Source organism: Dendrobates tinctorius, unplaced genomic scaffold (assembly GCF_039654945.1).
Source record: "Dendrobates tinctorius isolate UK_male_01 unplaced genomic scaffold, ASM3965494v1 ptg000143l, whole genome shotgun sequence".
Taxonomy (NCBI): domain Eukaryota; kingdom Metazoa; phylum Chordata; class Amphibia; order Anura; family Dendrobatidae; genus Dendrobates; species Dendrobates tinctorius.
In genome coordinates, this window is record NW_027361810.1 from 10418593 (window position 1) to 10431351 (window position 12759).

The 12759-nt window shown below is 48.5% G+C and overlaps 1 protein-coding gene across 2 annotated transcripts in view; it reads right to left on the reverse strand.

The window, feature by feature from the left end:
* Positions 1-11114: 11114 nt before the first annotated feature.
* The window catches only part of TTLL4 (tubulin tyrosine ligase like 4), a 48166-nt gene continuing 46521 nt past the window's right edge, over positions 11115-12759 (reverse strand). The window contains exon 19 of one of the 2 annotated variants that reach the window (XM_073545437.1): positions 11115-11697. In XM_073545437.1, coding sequence (XP_073401538.1) covers positions 11547-11697 — 151 coding nt within the window. In that variant the 3' untranslated portion in view covers positions 11115-11546. Of the gene's footprint in view, positions 11701-12759 lie in introns of both variants that reach the window. The other variant, XM_073545436.1, reaches the window with a different exon arrangement.

Consider the following 12759-nt stretch of genomic DNA (forward strand, 5'->3'; position numbering starts at 1 on the left):
CAGGATGCAGATGGGCTCCCTCTAGTGGTGGCTGCAAGCTCTAGGAATTATATCATATTCATGCTGAGGATTTGGAGCCATTATAGTAAACAAATAAATCTCAGACGGCTCAAATAGTAAGTTCATTCTCAGGTTTGGTGAAAAATTTGAGAACCTTCTATTCAGCTTCACGTACTACATCCAATAAGAATTTGTAACTTGTAAATTCATAAGAATTTGGACCCTGTGGACTAAATATATTTCGAAAATCTTAATCATCTGACTTAAAAACATGTAAGTTTCCTCCAGCATCTGCATGCACTGCAACCCTCCACTTTCGCTAGAATCATAGAATGGTAGAGTTGGAAGGGACCTCCTGGGCCATCTGGTCCAACCCCCTGCTCAAAGCAGGATTCACTAAATCATCCCAGACAGATGTCTGTCCAGCCTCTGTTTGAAGACTTCTATTGAAAGAGAACTCACCACCTCTCGTGGCAGCCTGTTCCACTCATTGATCACTCTGTCAAAAAGTTTTTTCTAGGGGAGGTGGAAATGTCAGCAAAATTGAAGGTAGTTTCAAGATTTAAATATTTGGGGATACAAATCGCCCTTCCTCTGATGAGGTTTGAAGAACTTAATCTAAGCCCTTTGTTACAAAAAAATACGTTCCAAAATTTCGGCATGGAATAAATTACATCTTTCTGTAATTGGAAGGGTGAACCTTTTAAAGATGATGGTGATGCCACAGCTGTTATATGTACTGCATAATTCTCCAATTTGGATCTCGCAGAGTAGGTTCCGCAAAATTAAATCGCTGTTTGGCGAATATGGGGGGGGGGGGGGGGGGGGGAGCCCACGGTTTAAACAAGAAACTTTGCAGAGGCCAAAGGAGGGAGGCTTAGCGCTCCCTAACCCCTGGGTATATTTTTTATCAGCACAATGTCAGCATATTGGAGGATGGGGGGAGGAGACGGGAAGGGAACAATCGCCCAGTAGTTTGAGATATTTGATTGGAAAATGGCCTCTGAGAGTTTGGAAGAGGGGCAATTTTTGAAACTGGGTTCTCTGTTTCCTACTGTTCTCCTAATTCATAAGGTATGGGAAAAAGTTAAAACAGATTAGGGGTGTCATAGGCCTTACCAAATACGGGATAACAAATTTACAAGAATTTAAGCAAATGAAGGGATTTGGGCCCTGGAGAGAGGCAGGAATCAGAAGGATGGGTCAGCTAATGGGTCAGGGGAGACCTAAGTGTTTCGTGGAGTTACAAACAGAATTCCAGCTATCACATTTAAATTTATATAATTATAAAAGAATTCAGCATGCGTATCAGTCGCAATGTCGGAGAAAACTTATTGAGATCCAGATTGATATCACGCTGGCTTCCATTTTGGAGAACAGCGGGACAAGGGGGGCAATCTCAGAAGTGTATAGAGATTTATTATTCACCTTTCTAGTCAAACATCCCATCAAGTCTAGAGTGAAATGGGAAGCTGAACTGGGAGAGATAAATGACGATAGATGGGAATCTATTTTAGAATATGTGCCTAAGATCTCTATGAGCGAACCTGGGAGGATGTCTCAATTATACGCGATTCATAGAGCGTACAGAACTCCAGCTAGACTGTTCAAGATGGGTTTGAGGTCCGATTCCGAGTGTTCACGATGTTCGCAGGAACGGGCAGACATGTTACACATGCTGTGGCATTGCCCTAGATTGTCTACCTTCTGGACAGTTGTATTGAATCGGTTTGAATATATAGGTGTGTAATTCCCAGAGACCATTTGGTTTGTATATTAGGTTATGTGGAAGAATTAGCAGCGGTATCTATGGTCAAACTGGCGATTGCTAGATTGTTATTCATAGCAAGGAAATTGATCGCTCGGTTCTGGATCAGAGAAGAGCCTCCGACTAGACGAGACTTTCTCACGCAAGCGGATCACGTAATTTTATTGGAAAAAAAGTATTTATACTAAGAGAAATAAACTCGACATATTTCAGAAGATATGGCAGCCATGGGTAGAATGGAATTAGATTTGTGGGGAGGATGTATTATGTTATAGATGATGTTCATACTATACAAGTGTATATGGATTTGGGAAAGAATATCGGATGGGAAATGAGGAAGACACTGAGGGGGTCTCGAAGGGGGGGATTTTGTTCATAAAAATATGATTATATGTGAACAATAGCTTGATGTCATGTTATAATTGTCTTCATTAATAAAAATTTATCTGATTAAAAAAAAAAAAAGTTTTTTCTAATATCTAATCTGTGTCTCCTCCCATTCAGTTTCATCCCATTGCTTCTAGTCTTTCCTTGTGCAAATGAGAATAAAGTTGATCCTTCTACAATGTGACAGCCCTTGAGATATTTGTAGACAGCTATTAAGTCTCCTCTCAGTCTTCTCTTTTGCAAACTAAACATTCCCAAATCCTGCAACCTTTCCTCATAAGACAGGGTTTGCAGACCGGTCACCATTCTGGTCGCTCTTTTCTGAACTTGCTCCAGTTTGTTGATGTCTTTTTTTTTTTAAATGTGGCGCCCAAAAGTGGACACAGTATTCCAGATGAGGTCTGACCAAAGAGGAGTAGAGGGAAATAATGACTTCACGTGATCTAGACTGTATGCTTCTGTGAATACATCCTAGAATTGCATTTGCCTTTTTTGCTGCTGCATCACACTGTTGCCTCATATTCAGTCTGTGATCTATTAGTATACCCAAGTCTTTTTCACATGTGCTGTTACTTAGCCCTATTCCTCCCATTCTCTATATGCTTTTTTCATTTTTATTGCCCAGATGTAGTACTTTGCATTTCTCCCTGTTAAATACCATTCTGTTAGTTGCTGCCCACTTCTCCAGTTTATTTATATCTTTTTGAATCCTCTCTCTCTCTTCTCTAGTATTAGCTATCCCTCCTAGCTTTGTGTCATCAGCAAATTTAATCAGTTTACCCTCAATTCCTTCATCTAAATCATTGATAAAGATGTTGAACAATACAGGGCCCTGGACAGAGCCCTGTGGGACCCCACTTGAGACATTCTTCCAACTGGATGTGCAGCCATTTACGACCACTCTTTGGGTCCGATCACGAAGCCAGTTATGAATCCACCTAACAGTTGCCTTGTCCATTCCATACTTAGCCATTTTTTCAATAAGGATTGTGTGAGATACTTTGTCAAATGCTTTGCTGGTCAAGATGTACTATATCTACAGCATTTCCCTGATCCATCCAGTCAGTGATTCTGTTATAGAAGGAAATTAAGTTAGTCTGACATGACTTATTAGTTACAAACCCATGCTGACTCTGTTTAATCACTTCATTCTTATCCAGGTACTGACATACATGTTGTTTAATAATTTGCTCAAAGATCTTTCCTGGTATAGAAGTCAGACTCACCGGCCTATTGTTGCCTGGGTCCACCTTCTTCCCCTTTTTGAAGACGGGAACATTTGCTCTTCTCCAGTCTTCTGGGACTTCTCCTGTTCTCCAAGAATTTTCAAAGATTATGGAGAGGGGTTCAAAATTTTCTTCTGCTATCTCCTTCAGTACTCTAGGATTGTTCTACCAATGTTTTCATCCTGATCCTCCTGGTTCAGTAGTAGAATACTTGCCCTGTGTTTCTGCTCTGGCCAGTTTCCTGAATGTCCAGTCAATGAACAGGAGAGGGAGAGATTTTTCTGTGCCAGAACGGCTTTTGGGGTTAAATTAAATGAATGGAAATTTTTCCGGGCATGCTCAGTTTAAAAGAACGGAATCCGTCACTGGATTCCGTCAGTGATGGATCCGCCACCCATAGGCGGCCATTATGGCAAAAGGCTGACGCGACAGATCCACCGCGATCCGCCTCTTCAACGCAAAAAACGTTACAAAGTCTGACTACTCCAGACTGCGGAGGCCTAAATTCCGACGGATCCGTCAAATTTCGGATGGAACGGACGACCATCCATCGCAATCTTTCGCTAATGCAAGTCTATGGGGGAAAAAAAACGGATTCCGCCAAAAAAAATGGCGAATCTGTTTTTTTTCCTCAAAAGGGCGGATTTTGACTGACGCCAAATGACTGAAGTGTGAAAATAGGTATTAGACCTACCGGTAATGATGTTTCCAGGAGTCCATCCTGACAGCACCATGGAGGACGTCCTCCTCCTCCTTACAGGGACAGGAAAGCACACGAGAGGTTAAAAGGCCCCGTCCCACCCCTTTCCCTCAGTGACTTAACAAGAACCACAGCGTGGATAATGCTATAACTCTTTTAATGGTATCATCATATTGCACCATATGACATAACTTAACAAAACATAACATAACAGGGAGGGAACTACCCGTGCTGTCAGGATGGACTCCTGGAAACATCATTACCGGTAGGTCTAATACCTATTTTCCAGGACGTCCCCCTGACAGCACCATGGAGAGTACCAAAGCACCTCCTCAGGGTGGGATCACCGCCTGGAGAATTTTTCTCCCAAATGCGGTATGTTGGCCTGATAGCACGTCAAGTTTGTAGTGCTTGCAAAATGTATTCAGGCTGGCCCAGGTTGCCGCTCTACAAATCTGCTCGACTGAGGCGCCTGCGCGCTCAGCCAGGAGGCTGAAACTGCCCTAGTAGAGTGGGCCCTTAAGGTATCTGGTGGGTTGGCGCCTTCCGACTGGAAGGCGTCTGAAATTACTGATGTGATCCATCTAGCGATGGACGCCTTAAAGGCTTTTCTCCCCCTATTTTTACCCCCGAAGAGGATGAACAAGTTTGAGTCAATACGCCAGTCACTGGTGGCCTCTAGATAGCTTATAACTGCCCGTCTTACGTCTAGGGAGTGGAGACGCTGTTCTTTCTCATTGCGGGGATTGCTGTAGAAGGATGGTAGCACTATCTCCTGATTTATATTCTGGTAAGAGGCTACCTTGGCGATAAAAGCCGGATCTAATCTTAAGGTTATATGATCGTCTCTGATCTGGAGATATGGATCTTTGGTGGACAGGGCCTGGACCTCCCCTATTCTTTTGGCCGTGGTGATGGCTACGAGGAAAGCCGTCTTTCGAGAGAGAGTCGAAATGGACATTCTATCACTAGGCATGTAGGGGTCCCTACATAAAGATCTGAGTACCAGGCCGAGGTCCCAGGGCAGGGTGAGCTGCCTAATTGTTGGACGAAGACACTGTGTGGCCTTTATGAATCTTACCACCCAAGGATGGGAGGCTAAAGGGTAGTCGAAGAAGGCGCTCAAAGCCGAGATCTGGACCTTTAACGTGCTGGGTTTAAGCCCCTTATTATATCCCGACTGCAGAAAGTCTAGGACACTAGGGAGGTCAGGGGTACCTGCCGAGAGGTCGGACCTGCCACCTTCCAGGCAGAATCTCTTCCATATTTTTCTGTAGATTGCCGATGTTACCGGTTTCCTGCTGGCCAGTAGAGTGGATATGACCTGCTCAGATAAGCCCTTTGCTCTCAGGATGTCCCTTTCAGGATCCATGCCGAGAGGCGTAGCCTTGCTGGGTCTGGATGGCGAATCGGCCCCTGGTGGATAACATCTCCCTTCAGGGGTAGCTCGACTGGGTTTCCTACTGCCATGGCTCCTAGCAGCGGAAACCAGCTTCTCTTTGGCCAGTATGGCACTATTAATATCACCGATGCGCGGTCCTCGCAGATCTTCCTGAGTACCGCTGGTATCAGTGCCAGTGGCGGGAATGCATACAAGAGAGGTTCCGTCCAGGCCTGGCTCAGGGCATCTACTCCGTCCGGGTGATCTGCTGGGTTCAAGGAGTAGAATCTGGCAACCTTTGAGTTCTTCCGGTTTGCAAACAGGTCTATACTGGGGGTTCCCCTTAGCTGACAAAGCTGATGGAAGATTTCTTCGTTTAACTCCCACTCTGTCGGGCTGACCCGCCATCTAGATAGTCTGCTACTACGTTCTGAGAACCCTCTAGGTGGATTGCCGTTATGGAGAGGACCACCTCTTCTGCCCAGGCGAATATTCGACCTGCGAGTGCCTGGAGTGGTCGATGTCTCGGACCTCCCTGGTGTTTCAGGAATGAGACTGCCGTTGTGTTGTCGGACAATATCCGGACATGTCGATTTCTCACTACCGACCGGTTCTGACGCAGGGCTTCCCAGACCGCATAGAGCTCCCTGAAGTTGGAGGATCTTCTTCTGATGCTGACCGGCCATCTTCCTTGAAAAATTCTCCCCATCCCCACGTACTGGCGTCTGTGGTAATTACCACGTACGGCGAGGTTGTCCATAGCACGCCCACCTTTAAGTTCTGGGGCTGTATCCACCACCGCAGGGATCTTCTTACAGTGTCTGGTAAGGATATGGGCCCGTCGAGAGAATCCTGACGCCTGTTCCATTCTGCGAGGATTTCCTTTTGCAGGGGCCTCGAATGGGACTGGGCCCATCTGACGCATGGAATGCAAGCAGTCATCAGACCCAGAACTTCCATTGCACCTCTTATGGAGGAGCGGTGTCTCAGTAGTCCCTTGGTTCTGTCTTGAATTGTCTGCTGCTTTTTTCTCGGTAGCCGGGATATTCTGTCTCTTGAATCCAGAAGGACTCCCAGGAAGATCTTCCTGCTTTCTGGTTTTAGGTCTGACTTCTGGTCGTTGATCAGCCAGCCGAGATACTCCAGTGTTCTGATCGTTCGGCTTCTGTCCTGGATGAGCCTTTCTTCTGATCCTGCGACTAGGAGAAAGTCGTCTAGATACGGTATTATAATGACTCCCTGCTTTCTCAGGTAGGCTACCACCTCCGCTACCAGCTTTGTAAATATTCGGGGGGGCCGAAGCCAGCCCGAACGGAAGGCACTGGAACTGGAAGGTCCGGGATGGTAGACTGATTGCGAATCTTAATAGGCTTTGAGATGCGGGATGGATGGGGACCTGATAGTATGCACTCTTCAGGTCCAGAGTACACATGACAGCATCCCTGTCTATAACTTGAAATCGCTGAGCGAATTGATTCCATTCGAAACCTTTTGTATACCACCCAAGCATTTAGGGGTTTTAAGTTTATAATTGCTCTGGCCTCGCCAGATGGTTTTGTAATGGAGAATAGGGAAGAGTAATGACCTTTTCCCCTCTCCTGCTGCGGAACTGGCACTATGACCTCTGACCGGAGCAGGTCCTGTAGGTCTGCCCACATGGTAGAGTCTTCCGGGACTACGGTGGGGGCGATGTATCTGTCGGGGGGAGGGGAATAACATTCTATGCTGTACCCTTCTGTGATGGTTCTGAGGACCCACCGGTTCTGGGTTACCTGGCGCCACCTTTCTGCGAATCGTCGCAGTCTTCCCCCGACACCTATGGCGTCATTGCCTTCTGGACCTGGAGGATGATGCAAAAAGAGGGGCCTTGCTTCTCCCCCCTTGGTTCTGAGTGTTTCTAAAGGAGCCCCTGTTGGATCTACCCTGGCTCCTAAAATCGGTCTGTCTCCTGAAAAAGGACCCTCTACGAAAGGACTGGGGACGCTTTGGTTTTTCTTCTGGAAACCCCTTGTTTTTGTCAGACACCTGCTCTAGGATGCTATCTAGAGCTGGCCCGAACACCCTTGAGCCTGAAAAGGGGATGGAGCGTTATCCCCAGACCAAGACTTCAGCCAAACCGCTCGCCTAGCTGCGTTGGAAAGGGAGCTGTTTCTGGCTGCGAATCTTACTGATTCAGCCGATATATCTGAAAGGAACGCAGTGGCTGATTTCATCAGAGGGAGGGAAGCTAGGATCTCAGATCTAGGGGTCTTGTTGGATAAATGCTCTTCCAACTGCCCCACCCATAGGAACATGGACCTGGCCACTGAGGTGGCTGCTATGTTAACCTTAGTAAGGGCAGCTGCCGATTCCCATGTTCTCTTTAACAGAATATCCGCCTTCCGGTCCATCGGGTCTCTGAGACTTGAGTCCTCAAAGGGGATGGCGTTTTTTTTGGTCACCCTAGCTACAGGAACATCGATTTTAGGAATTTCCTCCCACAATCGTGTTTCCTCTGGGTCAAAGGGCAGTCAGCTCTTAAAGTCCCGAGACAGTACAAGTCGCCGTTCTGCCTCTCTCCATTCTTCTAGGACCATTGTCTTAATGTGTTCGCTTACAGGGAACACAGTTTGTTTCCGAGCGACCAGTCCCCCAAACATCAGGTCCTGTCGGGACTGCGGTTTTGGAACATCCTCTATCTGCATGGTGTTCCTTACCGCCTGCACCAAGTCCTCGGTGTCCTCTAACCTAAACAGGTATTTCCTGCCTTGGTCCCTCCTGTCAGTCGGGATCTCCCCCTCCTCGGGATCCGAGTCCCAGGGGTCTGACCCTTCAGGCGAACTCGTCTCCGAGGCTAGCTCCATCTCCCACCTCGGCCGCTTCCGGCTTGGCCCCGGACTAGGGGACTGCTGCCGTGAGAGACTGGATCTGGAGGCCTGTACTTCCTCCCGAATCAAGGATCGCATCTCGGCCAGGAGGGACGGCTGCTCGTCTCTTACGACCCTTGACGTGCAGGGTCCACAGAGAGTCTTGGTATAGTTGTCTGACAGCTTTACCCTGCAAACCGGGCATCTGACAGACTTAGATGTGGCCTTTACCGAGTCCTTAACCTCTGTCGGGGGGGCTGGGGTACCCTTCTCCTGTACGATACAGAACAGGGATAGTCGGGTCAGTTGTCCTGGGCTGCGGAGAAGGCCGTGTGGGGGTTGGATTGCGCCAGGCACACTTACCCCTCTGTCGGCTGGTGCCTCTGGGTCCATACCAGTGAAGCAGCTGTTGCCTGCGGTGAGCTGCTAGTGTGCGGTGATCTCCTGGTCTGCGGTGAGCTGCTGGCGTGCGGTGAGAGCTGCTGATGCGGCGAGCTGCTGGCGCGCTGTTTTCAAATCGGCGCGTGACGTCATCGCCGTGCGCTGGCCACTTCCGCTTCCTGTTCTGAAGCCCCGCCCACTGAGCATCTTGCAATGCCGGCGCCCATTGCGGGGACCTGGCTCCAGCTGCCCCGGGATCTCTCACCACCGGCTGCGTGCGGGGCAAGCGCTTCCAGCCGCAACCACCGCGTGGTCTCTATGTCGCGCCGGCATCGCTCGCTGCCTGCGGGGACCCGGGCGACTGCCGCGCAGCCTAGAGCCGAGAGCCTCCCACCGGGAGGAGCGGCTTCCTCCAGGAGCGACGTCCTGCTCCTGGCTTTGGGGCAGAGGGACTCCCCACCGGGAAGTGTCGGCCCTGGGCATCCTGACAGGGGGAAGGATTGGACCGGCCGCCCGATCCCCCTGCGCCCTCAGGTAATCCTGCTCCTCTCGTATGTCCCTCCGTGCAGGGACAGGAAAGACACTGAGGGAAAGGGGTGGGACGGGGCCTTTTAACCTCTCGTGTGCTTTCCTGTCCCTGTAAGGAGGAGGAGGACGTCCTCCATGGTGCTGTTAGGGGGGTCAGTCCTGGAAAGAGGGCCTAAGAGTCAGAATGTAGGAATGTGCCATGACTGACAGGTAGTGCAGAGACAATGACAACCACCTGCGCCAGTTTGTCATCTGGGTGCTTGCTGACTAATGACATTTATTACACGCGAGGTCGGCATGGCAGGATAGTGAAGGGCACCTGTCACTGAAGTAACTGGCACCAGATGATGTACGGGGCTGCTATTCACTAGGAGCAGTGTCCCATTACTGCTGCTTCAGGGGCCACCTGTGGCTCTAAGCCCTACATCGTGTGGCCCCATAACTTCAGATACTGTTCTGTTCAGCACCATGTTATGCATCATAGCAGAGAGCGTTGTGTGAAGGAGGCAAACCCTAAATGTGTACCTGTCATTTCAGATGACTGTTCAGAATAAGTTGTGGGTACAAGACAATTAACCTTATTTCTGCCTATTATAGTACTGACATTCTGCATTTTCACTAATTTTTCCCTTTCCATGCTCTCTCTCTAATTTTCAGTTGTCTCTGAGCCAGTGGGTGTAGACAAGCTTAAATCAATTTACGTCCTGCCCAACGTGCAGCATCCGCAAAGCGTCGTCATGTCAGTGATAGAACGCAGAGCGGGGGCATTTTACAGAGGAAAGTCAAGTTCGCTGCTCCTCCATTCTCAGGATTGGTGAGAATTCCAGAGGTGGGACCACTGCTGACACCCCCCCCCCCCCCCCCATATGCGGCATCCTAAGCATATCGTCAAATCTGCGGCGGAAGCCTCGGGGGTCGGCCCTGCACAGCTATCATAGATTGCAGAATGTATCGGTGGGTGCAGCACAGATTCTTAGATCTGCAGGGCGCTCATTCCTGAGGATTTTCTCTGCAGATTTCACCCAATGCAATGGATCCATAAGTAAAACATGACGATTTTTTTTTTTTTTTAATGTTTGCACAAAAACAACTGCAGATGAGTGCACAATTTGGAAGCAATGATCCTTACGGCATATTGAGGGTCTCTGCCCCAGCAGCGACCGCTTCCCTATGTGGTACATGCCGGGATACTCTGTCCCCTGCGCTGTGACAGCTGCAGCTTTCCCTGGGAGGACTTGGCGTCCTGGGGTCTCTCAATATGACACCCCAGCTGTGCGGGAGAGAGGGGGGAGGGGTGTCACTGCTCCGTCTTATTTTTGTACTTGCTAAATATTGTCAGCTGTAGACCCGCTACTGAACCTGAGCCGCCGCCTGAAGAACGGCTTCAAAAAAAGCCACTTACTGAGCAGAACGGTAGCATGGAGGGACGGGCGGGGGGCCATCAGCTGATGAGGTGTAACTGTGTGAATAGGCATTCATGATGAAAGGATGCCGGGTCACTAACCCACTACTGGAGACTATAAGCTGCGGTCGTGTGATCACTCATCAGTGGTCTCCAACCAGTGGCCCCCAGCCGCGTGGCTCAACGTTGCAGTCCAGAGATTGGGAATTCACACGGAGGACACAGCTTCACCCCTGAAGTGGTAGATTTGATACTGGTATTACATAATCAAAATGAATCGTGAAATATTAATGCATTTAATGCAACTTTTCATTTCTATTTGTGACCTTTCCTGCAATGATCACCGATTGCCTATAAACTCCCTCTTGGATGCCATGAGCCTCAGCCCAGGACGTCAGAGGACCCCCATAACTGCAGCATTTAACGACTGGTCCAAAGAGCTTACAGCGCTGCTCAAGGAGCTCGGCCGGAGTAAGACGTGTCAGCTCTCGCAGGAGTTTTCCACCATTATTTATTAACAATATATAATTTTGGCAAAATCTAAACTCAACCACAAACAGCAGAAACGACAGCAGGCGTCATCCTGAAATCCTGGACCGGGATGTGCACGGACCCAAGGTCTCTGATGTGCGAGGAATAGGACGATTCCAGGACCGGTTGGTTCCTATAACCCAAAACATGGCAAGTAACCCACTGCTCAACATTAAAAAGCAGCACAACTCCCATCGGACACTTTCATCCCAGGCACTTAACGCTTTAGAAAAATAGATGCATCTTGGATTGCTCCTTGGGGTATTGCATTTACTTCTGGAAGCTCAGTGATGACCGCGCGAGGTCTCCCGACCCTACACCCAGTGTCACAGATATATTGGTCAGTGCCCACGTCAGTTGTTGAGGTAGATTTTGAGCAGGAGGTGGCGGCGTTCATCACATGACCAAGGCAGACTCCGGCGCACTGGACAGAATGTGAAAGCGGATGGGGTCGGTGCTGCGCTCCTGCTGCGGAGGGATCACAGGACTCTGATGGAGAGGGGGCGTCTTGAATGGATTCAGTTGTTCCTCTGGACAAAGAGGCAATCTGCTGAGAGAAATCGAATTATATAACTTTTACTATATAAATGTTACTTTTACACAACACAGCAGCACTCGGCAGGTTTAATGACGAGTTGCCCCGGGGTCCTTTACTTTCCAGGCCAGAGAAAATAACTGCAGAGACGTCTGATGCATTTTGAGGATTCGGACAAAATTGCTTTAGAGGTTTTATCCTCGACAAGTGTAGGCAAGACTTGCCCAGATAAGGCCCCCCTTATTTAGGAAGCAAGAGCCGCTATGTAGGTATGTGGGGTACATGCATAAAGGAGAGTTCCACTTTTAAAAAAGCTCGTCCCCAAACAAAGGCAGTCGTGTAAACTAAAAACAGATGGTACTCGCCTTTCCCAGGTCCAGCGCAGGCTCTCTTCCACCACTCCAGTCTGTGTTCTGGTTGCAATAATGACATCATGACTACAGTGCACATTACCGCTGCAACCGATCACTGAGCTCAGCGATTATAGATATGTAGATAGCACGAGCCGGTGAACTTAGCGATTGGCTGCAGCAGTTGAGATGTCACCACTGCAGCCAAAACACAGACAAGGTCAGTATCTGAGAGTTGAAGCTGACCCGGAGGATATTGTTATTTTTACACAAATACAAGCATTTGGAGACTACAAAAAAACCCCCTTTATTTTAAAGGGATTGTCCAGTGAAGATAACTTCTAGATCAGTGGGGGTCCGACCTCAGGTTTCTCACCAATCAGCAGAATAACTTTTATCCCTGGTAGAGTGATGCAGAAGAGCGCACGCTCAACCACCGCTCCATCCATTGCCTTTAAGGCTGCTGAGCACTGGGCTCTGCGATTTCCAGCAGCCCCATAGGTAATGAATGGAGCGGAGGTTGAGTGTTCGCTCTTCTGCAGGGAATAAAAATGTCCAGTGGTCAGACCTCAACCAGTATATAAGAGTTTTCTTTGCTGGAAATCCCCTTTAACCCCCAGAGGTATTTTTGTTTTTTGCTCCCCTTCTTCCCAGAGCCATAACTTTATTTTTCCATCAATATGGGCATGTGAGGGTTTGTTTTTTGCAGGACGAGTTGTACTTT